This window comes from Anoplopoma fimbria, chromosome 18 (assembly GCF_027596085.1).
Source record: "Anoplopoma fimbria isolate UVic2021 breed Golden Eagle Sablefish chromosome 18, Afim_UVic_2022, whole genome shotgun sequence".
NCBI lineage: Eukaryota > Metazoa > Chordata > Actinopteri > Perciformes > Anoplopomatidae > Anoplopoma > Anoplopoma fimbria.
This window is the reverse complement of record NC_072466.1, coordinates 21,932,414-21,952,632: the sequence shown is the minus strand read 5'-3', so window position 1 is coordinate 21,952,632 and position 20,219 is coordinate 21,932,414. Positions and strand designations below refer to the sequence as shown.

Here is a 20,219-nt window from a genome sequence, read left to right as displayed (position 1 = left end):
TCAGGGGTTTTAAAGCTACTTAAGGGCGAGATTAAAATCAGAATTACAGATGCTTGTAATCATACAGGTTACTACCCTAAAGCTCATGACCACAGGTGAGGGTTGGAACACGGAATCGACTGGTAAATCGAAAGCTCGCCTTCCCGGCTCGGCGCCCTCTTACCCGCTACAGATGGACGTCAGATACTGTAACAGACGGAACACATCACCCACGGCTCATTTCACCGTAAGACGCCCGCTCTCTCTCTCCTCTCAGCGGTCGATAACTGCCACTCGATATTTCCAAGAAAGCTTAGGTTTTTTTGGGCATGCCAGAAGTGTGAAGACTGTCCTTGATAAGTTTCAAGTGACGCACAATTCAAACCCAAAGAAAAGAAAAGAGGTCTGTGACTGTAAATAAAGATGATATTTATTCATTTTTTTGAAAAGAATCTCAGCTCATGCAATGATACAGCTCTTGTAAACAAAAACAAAAAAAATCACTTGAAAATATGTTATAAATGTGCACAGATTTTCTTCTTCTTGGTCTTGGTGTCAAACTCTGGAATGTACAACAATGTGGAAGTTAAGTCGTGTTACAGATATTACATGTAGCCCGATTATTTCATCGCTCGGCTGTATTGTTTAAGAGCTGCTTGCTAAAAGGAAGTGTCAGGCATCGACATATCGTGCGAGTGCCAAACGCTCTGTAAGGTCAGATGTGCAGTATCAACTTGGTCAAAGTATGTGAGCAGACACCAGCGAAAGCACACACACATCCAACACATGAAAGAAAGCCTGAGGATGATTTAAAAGTAAAGTAACACTTTTTTAAGACATTTGTGAGACATGTTTAAAGATATTTAACATAAAGAAAACATGGAATGATAGTAACCAGTACTCGTGGTACACAGGAGTAGATGTGAAACAGTCAACATTTTGATATTTGGAATTAATCCTGCTGTGGATATTGTGATCAACCCTCAGGGCTGATACGTTCCTCTGACCCATATATAAGACCAGAGAGGGGGGTGGGGGGGTCGTACTATACCGGTCTCGGATTCTAAAGAGCATCTGGGATTAAGCTGCTCGTCAGCACAGAACCGCACGCGGTACATCCAGAACTCGGGGCTAACTCACACTCGATTGTGCATTAGTTCCACTCATTTCTGTAGGTCTGAACCTCGCTCGCAGTGAGAGGAATCAACTTATGGTTATTAAAAACCATAAATAAAAGATTAGCAACCAGAGAGGCAGTAGCAGTTCTGTACTTTTTTTTTTTTTTCAAACAGCAGTGTACAGTAACTGATTCCTTTTCTGTTTGGAAGCTTCCTCCTAAAGCTCTAATGTGTGGGATTTGAATGTTTTAGCCTTTGGCGACTCCTACTGATGGTATTAAAGAAAACTTAAGAGTCAGCCGTGCTAGCAGCTCAGAGCTAAATGCTAACGTGTTCGAAAGATGCGTTTCCAAACAGCATGACCAATTTCCCTTTTTTTTTGCGGATAGAACTTTACTTTTAGTTTATTTTTCAGCTGTCCACGACTGTATAGTTGAGTTGGCGTATCTTTTTTCGTAATTTGAATAAAAAAAGGACACCTTATCAAGAATGATTTTTTGCTGTGTGCGTATACAGCAAAAAAACATTCTTGATAAGGTTTCCTTTTTTTTTTCTGGGATTGTCTCACTGTATATAAATAAAGAAACAAAGTGGTTGACATGCTGTTGGATGATTTTTTTTTTTTTAAAGTTCATATATTGTCAGCCTCAAAAATTCCAGTATCGGTCAGGCAACAATGTTAATGTATAAGTTTAGTGTGTTAACGTTAATTTCATTATTTTAGCATGTATTTGTTTAAGTATTTGACGAAAAAAAAAAAGACTTAAAACCATCTGCACCTTGCTGCAGTGACATAGAAGTGCACTCCAAGGTAAGTCGGTACGCCGTGACCTCACTGTTTGTGTGTGGTCAGAGAGGTGGTAGTGAAACACTGCTTTCCAGCTCGGCGTTATGTTAAACGTTATGCTGAAAAGTCAGAGGATCACTGAAAATATAATGATGCATCATCTGATAACAAAGAATGTTTGGCCAACGCATCTGTTAGATATTGAGATATTTCACCTGGATAAATTTGATTTGTTGATGGCAGGGGGTTACAAACACCATAAGGATTCTTCCTCTGGTGACCGTGCATGTACCAAATTATTTTGCAATCCAGACAATATTCACTGACATATTCCAGTTTGGGCCTAAAGTGTTGGACCGACTGATCAACCGACTGACGGATAGCGATTGCTAGCGCTAGAGCTATGATGCTACGTGGCTAAGAAGACACAGAGATTGCATAAATTTCACTTGGGATTGTCTCATTTTTTTCACACACATAAACTTCCACCAAGAATAAGTATTTTGAAGGATTATATAACCATGTAAAACAAAAAAATCTACACATAGGGGCTTTAATTCATTTCCATTCACTCATTCATGCTGCTTCCAGTTAGCGTGTACTTGGAATGGAGACTAGAACAGATCATGTATGATGAGGTCAGGACAACTGATTCTTGTGCACGACACATTACAGAGCGGAGAGACAAATTAATCACTTTGAATCAAGGAGAGGAAGAGGTAGAAAGGGGCCGCGACAGGGATTAAGAGGTGGCCGGATTAAAAGCGGTTTACAGAGATGATCTATGTGTTGGTCAGCACCCTTGATAATAGAAGAGTGCAGTTTTGTGGATTGGGTGCAGTTTTGTGGATCTGCATTACCTGCAGGATATATATAACTCTGGCTAAACTTCTGAGAACCCAGCGAGCGAAACGATTCCGACAAAAATAGAGAAGTGACCAGCCATAGGAGAGGCCCTGGATATAGTATTTGACTAGGCATGTCAGTAGACTTAAAAAATAGAGATATACTATATATCATGCTGCAAACTTTCCAGACACCATTGTGGTATATATGTACGCTCCCGTTACAAACACTTAATATAATTCATTTTTTTTTTTTTTTTTTTTTTAAACAGGCACAGTAGTGTTACCCTGGGTAGGAGTGCTAGAAAAAACATAAAAAGACAAAAATAAATCAGAGCTCCTGAAAGCGCTGCAGCCTTGGAGTGGAGCACTGGGAAAAAAGGAAAATCATTCGCTATGAGGAATCAGAAGATAACTGGAAACATTTTCTTTTTTTAAAATTTGTGCATCGTTAAAAAAAAAAAAAAAAACAAGAAAGAAAAATAAATGAGGCAAGGAAAACAAGCGCTCCCCTGCTTTATACAAAGTCAGTAGTACTGAGAGCGAACCTCCTCCCTGAGGGGTTCAAGGAACGCTGGAGTGACAGGAGGAGAGAGTGGGAGTGGCAGCGCAGTAGTTTGAAGTAAGGCCTCCGTTTTGTATTTTTGTGTTGGCAAAAAAAAAAGAAAAGAAAAAAGAAACGTATACATTTGTAACTTAATTACATCTAGCTTGAAAAAAAAAAATGTATGTGTGCAAAAGTGTAAATCTTACAAATATTGTGAGAGTTTATTTTTCGTAGGTCACTGAGAAAAAAAAAAAAGAGAAGGATTGTGCTCGAGGTGGTTCACGTGATTTTGCCCCACCCTCTCTCCCGTCGGCTGAACTCTCCATCCAGTCGTCCGCCCTTCCAGCTGCTCTCCGGTCGGTGCGACAGGCCGGTCGGCTGACCCCGAGGCTCGCCGTTGATCAGGACGCTGGCTTCACGTTGAGTGGACGCTCCGCTTCAGTTTTTCTATCTCCATCTGCGAAAGACACAACGACACACACATACACGCTCAGTACGGAGAGTTTGATAAAGTAGACCGACTCTGGTGGATTGATGGGAAATTCCATCTGCCAGAGAGGGTTTTCAGTCCGTGATCCAGCTAACATTGCTCCCCTGCCGTGAGGCACAATGGTGGAGGTGTCCCGCTATGGGACGGATTTCATTACTGGCCGGGGATTAGGAGGACCGAAATGACAATGAAGCCACGTGCTGGAGGACAACCCCTGAGCAGCACGTCTTTGAAAAGTGTTCAATAAGCACTATGACACGATGCCAGATTAAACCACACCCACATGTCCTAAGGAAGCAGACAAGTTGGAAGTTTTCATTGTTGGATGTTTCCCCCCCCATACTTTGAATTTGGTTGTTGCTCATTAAGTCGTGACCATCTCATGACGGCTCCCATAAAGTGAAGCCGAAACATCTCCACTGCCCCCCGGTGGCTGGCTGCAGTAAAGATAATTAACCCCGCCCCATCTATGTTAGCAGATGGGTTGTGGGCAAAACAAAATAATTATAAAAACAAAGTACGGTTCAAATAAATTGTATAACAAAGATGATTTATGTCATTTTTAGGTAGCTCTTATCGAACTCATGTATGTTCAAGTGATCAGTTTGTAACTACTTATTTGATGCTATAAAAAGGGGGTGTGGCATCCTGATGGACAGCTCTCTGGTTGAAGTAGTAGCGGAGCTAAAAGGTCTGGAATGTACAAGAGGAGACTTTAACCTAACATAATTGTCTGTTCCAACCATAGACCATCTATAATGACCTTTACAAAAATTCTATGGTTCATTCAGTCACTGACTGCGGTCACGCTAGTTAGCTTAGCAACATATCCACTGATGGCCAACGCTGTCGGATGTCGTGTGATCATAACAGACACACCCATGACGAATTTTGAAACAGTAATGTGTGTGTGCGTGTGCGTGCGTGTGCGTGTGCGTGCGTGCCCGGGGCTCTCTGCAGGGGAGAACCCTCCTCCTGTGATGTGATTGGTATTGGTGCCATGCTGGGAAGGTCCCGGGTTCATGTCCTCCGCTGTTTTTTCTTTCTGCCAGAAACATCTAATTTTCCGACCTGTGATGCCGGATCACTCCGGAGCACAGGGAGGCAGAGTGTGTTCACTCTCCAGGGACTCTAAGGTGAGCGTGACGGAAGTCCTGTGACGGTAGTAACTGACCTGGCTTATGTAAAAAATATATATACATGTATAAATATAAAAAACGTCAGGGGGTTCAGCTCGTTTTCTTTTGATAAAATGTAAGAGAAGCTGTGATGAAACACTGTAAAAATCTAAGGTGTAAAATTATTACTGAAAATGACATTGTTTTACTACAATATGTCTTCAGGGTTTTGGGTAATTGGTAGTATTTTAAAATGAACTAATTTGAACTACTGGTAGTCAAAAACTGTTTTTTCTGATTAAGATTTTAATCAATTTAATCATTGACTATGTAGAAGAAAAATTACTGACAAAACAGTGACCTCGATGTCCGCTTAGTAGCTGATCTGCAGCTTTCCAAGATATCACATGAACCTCATCAGCAGAAGTATGCAGTCAGTGGTCGAGATATCCTGACTTTTGGTCTCTAAGTTGGTTTTATTATGTCCAACATGTGCTGCAACGAACCAGCAAACACTGCTCACAAGCAAAACTGGATGAAAACAATGCTGGATTTAAAATACTTAAAAAAAAGTTTAATAAGTAACACTGAATTTGAATAGAATTTTTGTTTTGTTTTTTACAAAAAAAACTCCACAGGTCACCTTTAATTGGTGAGACTTACTTAGTCAAAAATCGAGATATTTTCATGACTACTCGGCAGGCGATAGGGTTGAAATCTCAACTTGATATTAATGTTTTGTCAAGTTTTTCTGGTTGTTTGCTTTGCATCTGATAAGAGGCAGAAGTGGCAGAAATGGACAAGAAACATAGTTAGGGATGGTGCCAGTGCTGAACCAGGGACACTGCAAAGCCACCGAGATGCTCCCAAAGGGACCACTTTACCCTGGGCCGGTTATCCACATATGGGCTGGAGGAGCAGAATGTGAACATTTCTTTTTTTAATGTTGAGCTAATGTCTTTGGCCACCTGTCAATCACTCTCATCAGAGAGTAACTTTAGCCTGCAACTTTTGCAATTCACTGCTTGCACATGTCTTGCATTGTGCTACATGGTGTGCATTCCTGTCATTGTCTTTATTCTGGTTGTCATCAATATTTGGCTAAACTAATGAAGATAATGAATGTCGACAGCCCAGCGTGTGTTGCTATGGCGATCGATGTTACCTGCAGGGCCACGCGCTTCAGCCTCTCCTCATCCAGCTCTCCCCGTAGCTCCGCTATCTCTTTCCTGGAAATAAACACGCACACACACACAAACACAAACACGAGTCATTAGTATGTGTACTGCAGCATATATAAAAAAGCATAAACTCATGATGACTGACGTGTTCCTTGGAGAGTTGAAAAAGAAATCCTAACACTAATGTTTTTATTTGAAATTAAAATAATCTTTAAATGCCATCACATTGATCTTCAGTTCCAATAACAAAGCTAAATGCCATTTACAATAATGCAATTCTAAGTACCATCATGAAGCGCTCTCAAATCAATTGATGGTAAATGCTCAGTGACCCACATTTCATGTGTTTCTATGGAGCCAAATAGCAGATTCCTTCAAGAGCAACAAAACCTTTGCTCTGTTGGGTATTTAGTAGATTAGTTGGTAGTCAGGTCCAAATCTTGACATTCAAGCGCAAAGTATTTGAATACCACATATTGTGGACCGTTAACTGGTAGATCATAGTGACGGCAGCTGTTGAAAACGCCAACTGAACATGTAGGTGTCCTCCTAAAAGCCTCCAATTAATTTCAAATGCATACTCTTCTGTGTTTATCATCTAAGCCAACCATTTACGCAAGTTATGACGAGCAACCACAGACGCATTCAGGCTGAAAGTCACCAGTTAAACTGAAACCCGTTGCTCTGAAATGTTGCGATCCTGTCGGAATTCTGAGGAACTTGAGTCCTGTATTAAAATATTTACTCTGATGCAACAACCAGACATTGTGATGCTAGTAAAGCTTGCCAATTGTTCTAGGTGGCTCGGGCAAAACGGCACATTCGTCGCCCGCACGTGCACGCATATTTTTGTTGGCGACGGCTGTTAAAGTCTACTGGCTGGTGGATGCAGCTTTTTGTAACCAGGGTTAATGCATAAAAAAAATCTGAGAGCAGATGCAGCAGTGCGAGAAGTGCTGGAGCTGGAGCGCGGGAAATCTGTGCAGGCAACAGTATATCTGAGTGTAAGCATGCAGTTTTGTCAGAAGCAGGGAAAATCCAAGCACAATCAAGGGGCTATTTGAGTGCAGGAACAGGGTTTTCAGGGAAAGCACTACTACATTTGATTGTGAAATCAATGAGTCCTTAACATTGAAAGACCACACTCTTGAATAAAGACAGAAACAAAGCTCCATAAACCCCGTTCCCATCTACACTGAGTCGCATTACATTTGCTGGGCCTTGAGCAGCTCCACGGACATCAGCAGCTCCTTCATCTGGCTCCTCAGCTCGTCCAGCTGGGAGCTCGGCTCTTCAGGTTCCAGCCGGGCCCTGCTGCCCTCTGAGCTTGGGGCTGCCGCAGGGCTCGGCTTGGCCTCGGTGCTGGTGAAGGCGGGCCTCAGGGGTGCCGGTGACTGGGATAAGTTGTTTGTGGAAGGCTGTGAAGGGCAGAAATAAGGAGGAAAAATACAAGACAGTCAGACAGACGGGGATTTGACAAAATTCTTCTTATTTGGTTCATAGATCACGGTTCTATTCAGACTCATTAAATTGTTCAGTGATCCTTTGTGCAGGTCTTGTTACCCGGCAACTATTGTTGATTTGCAATGACCCCTTTCTTCTGAGGGAACAATGTCAAGAATAAACAGCATGTGGGTGAACTAGGATTTATCAGAGCCTTTCACGTTGTTTCCACATCTCTGCCTTCATTTTTGGCATCACTGAACTCTCATACTAGTCACTACCTTTGAAAGAAAACTAGAAAGAAATGGATATTGTTGTGCTACATTGCATAAACCATGCATTACAAACATGTTTTCTGATCACACACTGCACCAAACAGACTCTGTCACTGCTTTTAATCACGTCTACAGACAAAAATAACTATCAAAAATAACAATGTATGCACAATCGCACAAATCTCTTGGTGAACTCAAAAAGGCACTCTGTGGAGTTTTTGACCACTAGCAGTGCTATGAAGCAATCTTTTTAAGGGTTGGTCCCACAAGACAACACAGTCTCTCGGTATTCCAATGTGCCAAAAAGGCAAGGAAGAAAAGGACTGCTAGCACGCAAACATGGATGATTAAAACATTAAAGGAATACTTAAATCCCAAAATGAATATCTGTAAATCAAGTACTTGCCTTGTGTTCCCCTGAACTCTTTAAGACAACTTTGTTTTACTCGCTTGCCTCCACGGTTAACGTTTAATTGAAAAACATGAAGGCATGCGAGAAAAACAAAGTTTTCTTCAAGAATTCAAGGTAACACAGGGTGAATAATTAATACATACAAAAAGTCGTTCTTGGGTTCAAGTATTCAAATCAAATTCTTCCACAAAAATCTGCTCTGAAGAGGGAAATGCATTCAGCACTTCAATCCAGAGTACCTTTAATAATTATATTGATTGATCAAGGACCCCGCTCTCACTACATGCTTTCTGGTTTCACTGTGAGAATATAAAGTTATGGTGGGCACGCAAAATTAAATGAATGATTCATTAACTACAAACAGTGTCATTTTCTTATTATGTAATAGTCCATTCAATTCATGACATTATTTGGTCTGGTTAAGTTTCTCCTTATGCCAGATAATCACACCAAATGGGAGTATGTGCTTTTGACCACGAATTCCAAACTTATTGCTTTATATAATACCCTTTTTCTAAGTTTGAAACACTCATGTAACATAAGGCTCTGTTCCTATTAAAATAGTTGCCAACTGAGCAGTCTACCATAATCTTATCAACCATGTAAAAAAAAAAAAAAAAAAGTGTTACGAAGAGGTTTAGATTGTTAAAACAATCCAGCAAACATATTAACTGAAGTCCAGCAAATCAAATGTCAGAGATAATATACTCAAAATATGATAAAATAAGTGGAAAATAGGGACATAAAATCCATAAAACAATGTTCAAATTACAAAAGACATCCTACGCTCCACCTGACATATTAGAATGAGAGTAGGTAAAGGAAACAACTTGAGAATTGCCAGACCATGCTTTGATGGCAGTACAACTTTGTGAACATGTGTGTAACTGACTGGAGAGCAGTAAGATTTAGATTTGCTGCTAACATATGAATGTTCACACCAGTCATTTCATGCTGTAGTGCTTTGTTGCTATTTTTCAGATTATATCTAAGTAGAGTCATGATGATTATATTTCATGTTTACGAGGCTTGAAGTTGAAGTTGCACTTGAGAGCAGTTTATATGTTGCCTGTATCAGTGTTGTGTTAGTCATACTGTAAAGAATGATTTATTGCTTTTGTATAGTGAATAACAATCTTTGTTTTTTTACAATCACAAATGATGACATTGACCCGTAACCCTTTTCACTTACATGTGACTGTAACTTTAAGACACCCAAAAGTATCCTTGGACTAATACGCAGTTCACCTTTAAAGGAAGCACCTGCATTTGTGCATTTCGGTATTTATCCTTTAATTTGTCTGTATCTACAGTATTTCATTGTAAACTGGCTGGAGGTCCCACTGTGAACCAGAGGGTAAGGAGAACGGCACGCACACACACACACACACACACACACACACACACACACACACACGCACACACACACACACACACACACACACACACACACACACACACACACACACACACACACACACACACAGGTTGTGTAAATTTCCCAGCAAGTCTGAGCTGTTTGGCTTTACTCTGTATCTTGTGTTTTGTTTTAGTTTTTATACAATAAATGACCTGCAACCTGCAACCTGCCCCCCGCCGAGTCTAATTGGTCTCGGCCTGGCCATGACCAATCCAGACTAGATAGCATCTGATGCAATTAATGAAACGCTAACTGAACAGCAGGCGGTGGCCCTCCCCACGCTCACTTCCGTCACAACTGGCAAGGACCATCTCGCTGTCGGAAAGGTGCCAATTATCCGGCCTGTCTTTCCCCATTGTTGACAGATTGTCTCTGGAGGGTGCTCAAAAAAAATCCCATGTACATGACGCAGTGCTCTGGGTATGCAACTAACTAATACTTTAATAATAGATTATTGTGACAGCAGTGCCTTGATTAATCAATTAATCGTCTAGTCTATAAAATGTATAAAAAAGACAAAGAAAACCTGTGATAACAATATTTGAGAAGACCTGCTTTTCTCCTCTTTCACTACACAGTTATTCATGTTTCCACTTCAATTCGTCACCCTTCTTTGTTTACAGTATTTCATTAGAACTGTCCTGGTGGGAGATCCCGTTGTGTACCATTCCACTTATTTTCTTACTCTAGTATGGCTTATGTCGTTTTTTTTTTTTTTTTATTGCTTTCTCTGGTATTCCTTTTTTTCTGGCAACTGCTGATTTGTTAGGTCTGTATTTATAAACCCTGGGGGGAAAAAAGGACAAAGCGCTTACAAGCCACTTAGTGTCTTTGTTACGGTGACTTAAAGGGACAGTGTGTAGGATGTGGCTACACCTAGTGGTGCGGTTGCAGATTGCAACCAACTGAATGCCCCTCCGCTTGCTCCTCCCTTTTACAAGACGGGTGCAGAGGACATCCGTACCATAATAACACTACTTTGGAAGAAAATAAAGTTAGATGGCAGTTGGCAGTACCACAGTCCTGCAGCTCTGCGGCTCATGGCTCATGTAACTGCCGTTTCACAAGCGTTTCGGGAGACTAAGGTGGCCTCAAGGTGACGTAAATGGCTCTTTCTAGAGCCAGTGTTAGTTTGTCCGTTCTGGGCTACTGTAAAAAATGGCGGTGAGACATGGAGGACTACATGCAAAAGACCTGCTTTCTATGTAGACATCAAGAGCAATTTCTTAGCTAATGAAAACACGATTGATAGTTTCAGATGATTATGCACTAATGAAAACATAGTTATGAATATTATATTCCATTTCTCCTAATAGAGCCCCCAAAAGCCTACACACTGGCCCTTTCAGTCTGCTAACAATAGCCAACGTTAGCCACAAAGGTCATTCCAGACCAAGTGTTTTTTATTAGGGCGGCTGTGGCGTACTGGAGAGCAAGGTAGTTCTCCAATCAGAGGATCGGTGGTTCGATACCCGGCTTCGGCAGTCGATGTGTCCTTGGGCAAGACACTTAACCCCAAGTTGCTCCTGAAGGCCATCGGTGTGGACTGGATGATGAATGTTAGTTAGAGTCTGATGGTGGCACCTTGATGGTAGCCTGTCATCAGTGTGTGAATGGGTGAATGATATGTAATATACTACTGACTGTAAGTCGCTTTGGATAAAAGCGTCTGCTAAATGACTGTAATGTAATGTAATGTATTAATAATTAATTCAAGATTGCAATATTTCTTCTGTCACAAGTTACATAGACTCACTTTGACTCCAAACAATTGAACCAAAACTGAGAAAATTAGGTGTTTCAGTTAGTTAAAAATACATCACTTAATTTCAGTGAAGAGGAGAGGAAACCACAAGGTAAGGTGTGGCTCACATACAATTATTATTATGATTATTATGAATATTAAATTCCATTTCTGCTTAAAGATCCACCGGAATACTACACACTGGCCCTAAATGTTCAATGTATATGGTACCATTTGCAGTGTTTGTCATCTGGTGAATGATGGCGCTCTAAGTTACCTTTCTGGTTTCTGTCAGCTTTGGTTTGGCAGCAGCATCTTCCTCATCGATCTTGAAGGATTTCTCCACGCTCAGCTCCTTGGTGGGCTGCAAGAGAAGTGTTTGATTGACATTAAAATTACATTTGATTTTCACGGTACAGCTTCCTGAGAGGCTGACGCTGACTGATGGGAACGTTATAACACCTATCCCCTGTTCACCTCACACAGTCGCTTGGACAAAGTGCAGCTGAGTGATGCCTTGAGTCAAGTGTGACTACTCTGAAAGATGAAGACACAGTGGGACGCCTTTTGTGAGGCGGGAGCGTGTGTGTGTGTGTGTGTGTGTGTGTGTGTGTGTGTGTGTGTGTGTGTGTGTGTGTGTGTGTGTGTGTGTGTGTGTGTGTGTGTGTGTGTGTTGGAATGAGAGTGAGCGTGACAGATGGTGAGTGAGTGAAAGGGTGTGATGGGAAACAGAGCTGAGGGACCTCAGTGTCAAAAGGAACATCCATGGAGTGGTACATCTTTTTCAGAAGAGAAATAAAAACCCAGATCTGATATGTAATAAGGTATTTTTTGGTCCGATAAGCCAAACAGTTTATAAAGATTGAGACCATAAACTCAAGTGAGGAGTAGAGTCATTTTCTCATAGATTTCTATACAACGAGAGCAGTCGCCCCCTGATGGACATTAGAGAGAATGCAGGTTTATGACACTTCAGCTTTGGCTTCTTTTTTCTAAATCGGAGGTTGCCGCCTGGGTTTTACAGAGTAATCTTTCTTCCCCTCAGCAACATATAAAAAATTGACACCAGACAACAGGCAAAAGTGTAATTGTAGCTGTTAGATAATTGCTGTTGATAAGCTACAGCTGATCAATTTGATGCCAGTTATGTTTTCTCATTTCAACAATAATAAATGTAAAATACCTAGATAAAGAGGTTTGTCAGAAAATTTGTCAGTGTCTGAGCTTAAAGCTACTGTGCGGAACTTTCATCTTTGAGTTAATTTTGTCCGTCCCTGTGGACAAAAGCAGTTGCTCTCCTCCTCCCAACTGAGCTCTCGACTGCAAGTCAAAGTCAGCAGTGAAGCCAGATCTGGGTCTGTCCACGGTGGACTGGTCTCTGCTGGAGTCTGAGCTGAAGGAGTTTGGTGAACCTGTATGATTTCATTGCGAGACAATTCTGACCCGATGGCACCGATGACAAACATTAAGAATGACTATATAGAAAGACACAATCTTCTCTCTGATGGTCTTGTTTACGGATGTAGGCCAGAAAGAGGATCAGGATTAAACTGAGACTGTTTCATAATCGGTTAAAAGTTCCTCGTATTAACTTTAATGCATCGGAGTATTTAGCCTGCTGGAGTCTAACCTAAAATGTATCCGTTGTCTGAAACCAACCATATTTGCTACACAGCACTTTATGTGGAAAACAGTGAAAATGAATCTTCAGTCAAATGCTAAGTAGAAAGGGATGGTAACAATTTCCCATATTAAGCTTATTCTAACCATCCCATAACACTCCTGCCAGACCCTCATGATCTGGTTGTGAGTATGCCGAGGTGCTTGTGTGCGCTCACCGAATGTCCTCCGCCGAACTGGGCGGGCAGCCTCCTGCCAGGCATCTTTGGTCTATTAGCAGTGGGGTGAGACAGCTTCTCCGAGGTAGACGACAACTCGTCAAAACTCATCAGATCTGTCGGAAATAGATGGGGGGAAGGCAGAGACGGAGAAGGAAAGCCGATGAGTAAGGGGAACATCAACAGGGTGAACTCACAATCTTCAATTTAAATACAACCTCGATAACAGCTTAGAAGCAAACTGAGCAGCAGAAAAATAAGCCTAAAGCCCTTTAAACCATTAAGTCTGTCAATGAGTGATAGAGTTGCAGAATGATGAGGTTACACCATTGGTCTGTAAAGCTTCCCCAATTGGCTGTTGCTGTTTCCAAATGAATGGGCACAACTTAGGCTAGTTCTTGTCTGTTTCACAAAGTATGATTAATGATACAATGACATTTTACATGGGTCATCCAGATCAACACATTTTTGTAGATTGAAAAATGTTTTACAAGATTACATTTGAACACATCATGATAACGTATGAATTTACCTTCGCCCAATAATCATTTATTACAGTTTGGAGCTTGAACGCACCGTAATGTAACTAAACGCAACCTCCACACGCTAGCTCCGTCACTGAGTGATTACTCTGAGCAGCAGGTTGGGAATTCATTTCAATATGAAAGACCTACATATCTGATTCAGTCTAAGTTAGTTGTTTCGAATGTTGCTGTGCTGTTAGCTTCGTTATTTAGCCCAACCAGGACTGTGCGGTCCACTGGCTGCTAAGCGCTAACGTAACGGATTTGTTGCTCACTCTAAAGTGTTATCAGGTATCTGTGATTAAAATGCATTAAAGGATATCTCCTAATCCCATCATTTAACTGAATATCTGCCCCTAATAAACATCACATTTATTTTTCACAAGTATTCCACTTGCCCAAACACAGATTCTTGTGTATAGTATAGTGCAGATATTCCTTCACTGATAATCAAGTGGGTGACTGTCATGCCATCTCAATGTCATGCATACAGTTTTTTATTTTGAGTTTGTGGTTCTCTTAACCTGTTGGCTGAAGAGGCAGAATTATTTATTTACTTGCATCGGTGTCACTTGCGCTGCTAAGTAATTAGGGAAGTTCTTCAGCAATGAAGTAGAAGAGTTTGATCATTGGTGTATCAGTTGGAAAACACACCACTGCAGGTATTGTCCTTTAGTATGCTTTGGTACGTAGGTTGTTGTTGCACCAATTCTTTGGACGTATTTTCTCTCAGAGACCATGTTAATAGTTCGATAGCATCAAGTATTTTCTCTCTTGAACAGCAAAATTAGCACAATGCTAAAGGGTAAATGCTAGAGGGCATTTTATCTATGTTGTATCATCGTTTTGGAGCAATGGTATTTTCTGTCTGAACACAGTCTCAAACAGACATCGAGTGACTGCTAAGCAACTGTAAATTATCATGAAGCCGTTTTGCCTCAGTGCGATCAAAATGCAATGCAACAATACGTTAAATCTGCATGCTAATTATCGGCGTGACGAGTATTCACATGGGTCCGGTGCCAATTGTACGTGTTACAATGTTCCATTTTCGTCAAATGTAACAAACGGTTTGAGATACCTTTGTAGATAGCCAGGCTAGCCTGTAAGATCACTCCCTTCAACCCTCTAGAGGGATTTTAATATGAAGGTCATTGTTATGCGTGAGTTTTATTGACAGCAATTGAAAAACGGACAAAAAATAAAAGGTTAAAGCAAGTGGTATTAATATATGTTTGAAAAAAAGTATTTCTGTTAACGAGCTAAATTCAGCTTCCTATTGAGTTTGCATAAACAGGAAGTGAAAATGTGTGCAGATCAGAAAACAAGTCAATATCTTATCAATTAATAAAACTGACACTAACTATAAACAAGGGCATGTAGGAAAAATTGGCCACTGTTAGAGGATTCACGGTAGAAATTTAAACACAACCGTCCTGTAACATGACAAACTCAAACAGAGGACAGAATGAGTCAATACCACTTTTTGTTTATCACACAACACTGGCGAACTTTAGTGGCCGTTGTGTAACAGCACTTTGCAGCTTCACGGTGGCGAACCGCTGCAGTCGGAAGAGCAAGGCATGTGACTGCAGGCGAGATTGGATTTTCGTGTTCCACGGTAATGTGTGTCAGACTGCCTTCTGGTGAGCGGCGTGGCGTTTTAACGGCTCCTCGTCGCCTCTGCAGGGAACCTGTCGCAATCTGAGAACTCTCCCGTGGGAAAAGAAACAACATTTAGCTTGGCTCTATTAAATCCGTTACAAATGTATTTTCTTCCGGCCCCCCTTTCTCTCCCCGCCGTGCCTCTGTTTATCATTTGACGCCTCTCCTCCAGCCATAAAACTATTCATCTTTTCAATTACGTCTCCCAGTTCAGTTTCCTCGCCACCTCTGGTATTTTTTATTTTTTTTTATTTTTTTTATAACACAGAGCTCAGCCTGCGATGTTTTATTGAAGGCACATTTGCATATTGATGCACAGCTCAAAATGTGCTAACCCAGACTGCTGCGATCTGCTGATTGACAATGTTTTTTGAGCATCGACGTGAGGGAACTCTTGGTGGGAAAAGTTCATGAGGAATTAGTCTCTTAGATAAGATAAGATAAAATAAGATAATCCTTTATTAGTCCCGCAGCGGGGAAATTTACTTTACTTTTAACTGTTATTATAGAGGTATTCTTCTACAGAGCATCTAAACCCAAACTGCAGCTCTAAAATCATTTCACTCCATTTAACAGGTGGACTATGATTAACTTAAATCTCATCAAAGATTTTAATACTTTGTGGCAAATAAGCGACTATTAAATTACATAATAAATCACTTTAGTATATAAGTTGATCTTTGTATCCATTAAATTAAAAGGAAAAAAAATTTAAGCTAGATGAGAATGCCTGTATAATAGAGGTGGTATAACATTTCTTATGTAAAAACAGATGTTATGTCTGTATGTGTTGATGAGGAAGGGAGGGTTGTTAATGACGTCATGTCTCCAACAGTGGAGGACTCCCTCATGATTGCCCTCAAGGTGTGCTCTGTAAACTGTACCCGCTGTTTGACTTCCACCCTTGCTGTTGATCTCTGGTGACTCTGAATCGTAGAGAATAAGGCTGTGTTTATGCCTGCGCTTGGCGCCGTAGCGCGAGCCTCCGCAGGCAGCACGCTAGCTCCTGCTTTATTCTCAAAGACACCAGAGGGCGTAGAAATGAAGTGGAAAAGAAAAAAGATTAAAAAAGACAAGGAGTGTAACTCATAGATATGCCCGTAGACTGTAGGCTTAACCGGCAAAAAGCCATAAAGTAACCTCCACATTGACCAGGAGTAATTGTAATTATCTGTAAAACTTATATCTCATATTCAAGGACTACCTCATTGCCTTTACACAAGCCCTGTAAAGAAAAATGTCAAGTATTTAAAGCATTATTACGAAACAAAGGTTGAATATGCTGTAAACTATTTGAAATATAAAATATTTACTCAAATTAAGATTTAAAGACCTCCTGTCTAAAGCATTTAAAAGCAAATTGCCCTTTTTTGTATAATCCCTAAACATGTTAAAAGTGAACTATTTGTGAAAGTCACGCGTATAAACTAAGCTTAAGAGTCAGATCTTACCCAAATTTAAAGACTACTTATGTTGCCTAAAGCGGCCATCCTCAACCAGCATGTTGGCCCTACGGCGATAGTGGTAAGATTAGATCAACATTTTACATCATTTGGTAATTTACAAAGCTAGTTATTTTTTTAAATGGTAATGTACTTGAGAATTCAGATAAATAAATAAAAATAGGTCAAATTAAAATGCAGGATTTAAATACAGGTACCAGGTTAATTCAACATGGAGAATGTGGTATTTGTTACAAATGTTTGTACATAGATGTTCAAACTTGTAGGGACTTAGGACCCAGGGGAGCACAGGTGACCCATGGCAACCCGGAGGGGGTTCAGGTCTTTCGGCTTCAGCTGGAATCAGCTGTTATTGGAGCGATTAGAGGGGCGTGTCCCGCGACGTCATCATCCCTACAGAACGACTTCTGACGGACTTGTGTTGACCAAATGTATGGACCCATAATCTAGTAGACTTCGTTTAATAACTGTTCATTTAAAGTACATGTGCTGTCTGTGTAGGAGAGATAGAGTTAGACCTGCAGTGTTGTGACTAAGCTTGAAAAATAAAACTTCTAAAAACTTCCACGAAATGTGTCTGTTTGAGTTTATGGAGGAAGATTTTAGAGGAAGTTCTAAAGTATCAAGCACGACAAGTATGAAGAGTAGTTTAATGTATTATCTGTAACCAAGCAACCAATGTACTTCCTGTCTACACCGGCACGCGCATGCCCAGTGTACGTGAATAGTCACGTGATATTCGTTTTCAGGGGAGCAAGTCTGGACGCACATCATTTCGAAAACGATGCTGAAGCAATGTGTGGACGGAGATCTTAAAACCCCGTTTTCATTTGAAAACGAGTGAAAACGGGTTAATGTGCACGTGGCCTAAGTCACACACGTTAATGAATATTTGTTGTTGATGTTGGTTATGTAAGTTAATTTAAGGCCTAGAATCCTAAAAGTCTGTGAGCTGTCACACACAAAGGGGTGCTTGTTGTCTCAGCAAACATCATTTGGGGAACTAATGTAATAACCGCTTGTGGACCAAAAAAATAAAAAAACACAGCTTGAAAACCATTCCAGTGGTCAAAGCGTGAAGAAGACTCACTTGGTCTCACTCGTGGAAGTGTTCAGTGTGTGAATGTTTTGCAGTTCTAATAATCATGTTCCGACATGTCATAAAGCAAAAACGATCACCTCCATTATATAGGACTTTGACGTAGTCTATAAGCAAATGTACAAACCCGTATCTGAGGACTTTTCCCCCCAGTCCCCGGACAGAGTTTTGGGTCTGGTGGACAATAACGGCTCCAAGGCGGACATTGGTCGCATAGAAGGCACCTCTCCATTGTGCCTGCAGAACAGAGGGAAAAACTTTTTTCAACATGAAATTGCTGGACTCCTGACAGTACCTTCATGTACAAGTGGCTGCTCAAATAAACACACAACAGACAGGAGTAATATTGATGCACATGAGCAGATTTGGGACTGACAAATGAACAGACGCGCGGCCATAACAGACTCACTTAAGGTTCGGCGAGGGAGCGAGAGGCTTGTCTGGCCTCTTGGGGAGGAAGCCTCCCGGCCTGCCTTTCCCGGGAGGCGGGACCGGCTTCTTGGGCGGGACCACCGGCGCCGCGGGCTTGGACGGCCTGTCGACTGAAAAAGATAAAAGAAGATGTGAGATGGGAGTTGGAAAAGGGAAAGAAAAGGGGAACACATTGCTGCAACTGTGAATGATAAAAGAGAAACAAAGAGGCGGGAAGTAGAAATCGTACACAGTGCAAAATATAATTCTGAAAGATTGAAAATGACTTAATTTCACCATCATGATATCCTCTTGACAGTGACGCACAGTAAACCGAGGCAAATCAGGACAAATGATGTTCGACAAGGTTTTCTGCTGATAAAGTTTGTCCTCAGCTGAACGTCTGGTCATCAGGTGACTATGTCTACTTCTTATAAACAGTTTTATGTACAGTCATTTAGTTGAGTCCAGTGGTTACCAGCCAAGGGGTCTGGACCCTCCAAAGGGTCACACAATAAATCGGAGGGGTCATCAAATACATAATGGGAAAAAAACTTTTTAAGAAAAAGGTTTTTTAAGTGAGGTGACTAGTGCAGTGGAAGTTCGGAAAGTGGGCCTCTTCTCAACTCCGGGAGGAAAGTGAAGAGGAGTTTGGTTTTAACGTAACTTTATCCAGCCGCAAAAGTGAACTGAAATCAATGAGCCGTGGCCCGCTGCGGACGGCACGCCGGACGGCATGCTGGACTCTGACACCCCCCCAGTTGAGAGCATGTAGTGAGGGTGGAGCTCGTCACTGCCAGGCAGAAAACCTCCTGTTCTGCCGAGCGAGGCCGATACAATTGTCTTAAAACTTGCATTCTCTCTACTGTCCAACAGGGAGCAACTCCTCTGGATGGAAAAATAAGTCTGATTGTGTAGAAGTCTATGAGAAAATGACTCTACTTCTCTCTTGATTTATTCCCTCAGTAAACATTGTAAACATGAGTTTATGGTCTCAAATTCTAGTTTCAAGTCTTCTACAATACTGTGATTGACGGGCGTCTGCCACTACCAGAGCTGTGTACGGCGACTCTACGTCAGTCCTCCGCATTCCAAATATAGAAACTTCTGTTCATCGTATGCAAAAATGCCAAGATGGCGGAAGGCTTCATAGCACCAGTCCACAAACCAATGGGTGAAGTCACAATGACTACGTCCACTTCTCACATACAGTCTATGGTCACTGCGTGTGCTCGCACTCGTTACGGCCAGCGCTTTTTGCGACCTATTGAAACGCCATAACATCCAACCAGTTAAAAAAAAAAAAGACAAAAAAGAAACAGAATGAATGAACGTGAATTAGTTCATTTGATTGGGCCCGTAAACATTGTCTAACATTCCAAATTATGAAGAGCTAGTTCATTTTATTGTGTGAACTGAGCTTATTTCTGTGGAGCCCCAGCAACAGCTGTCAAACACAGGGAAGTATGAAATAAATGGAACAAGAAAGAGAAATAGCCTTTGAAGAACTCTATTTTACTGCTTTTCTGCAGTCAAACAATTGTTTTATTTTTTTCTCTTTTACACAAGATAGAATAGCCCTGCAATCACTTGAGCATGTGGTTGGCTAACTGTTTTCCTTCAACTAAACAAATAAAAACACTGCAAATATTTCTCTAATTTTGAGATCTGCTCCACTGAAAACCAGACAGTTTTTCAGATTTCTGACATGACACAGGTAAACGTACAAAAATGTTTAGAATTAATGACACTTCATCAACCCCATGAGCTCCCTGTGAGTCCAGAACATCTGTTCAGCTTATATTCACGAAAAAAGGAAGTAAGCACAGTTGATGTTGATGCAGTTCAAAGTAAATGATC

The 20,219-nt window shown here is 41.1% G+C and overlaps 1 protein-coding gene across 2 annotated transcripts in view; it reads right to left on the bottom strand.

Annotated features, from left to right (window-relative positions):
- Window positions 1-387: 387 nt before the first annotated feature.
- The window catches only part of cd2ap (CD2-associated protein), a 59,739-nt gene continuing 39,907 nt past the window's right edge, over window positions 388-20,219 (bottom strand). For both annotated transcript variants that reach the window (XM_054618893.1, XM_054618894.1), the window contains 7 exons: window positions 18,358-18,490; window positions 18,076-18,185; window positions 13,198-13,313; window positions 11,637-11,723; window positions 7,275-7,483; window positions 6,050-6,113; window positions 388-3,733 (listed from right to left, as the gene is read on the bottom strand). In XM_054618893.1, coding sequence (XP_054474868.1) covers window positions 3,692-3,733; window positions 6,050-6,113; window positions 7,275-7,483; window positions 11,637-11,723; window positions 13,198-13,313; window positions 18,076-18,185; window positions 18,358-18,490 — 761 coding nt within the window. In that variant the 3' untranslated portion in view covers window positions 388-3,691. The remainder of the gene's footprint in view (window positions 3,734-6,049; window positions 6,114-7,274; window positions 7,484-11,636; window positions 11,724-13,197; window positions 13,314-18,075; window positions 18,186-18,357; window positions 18,491-20,219) is intronic.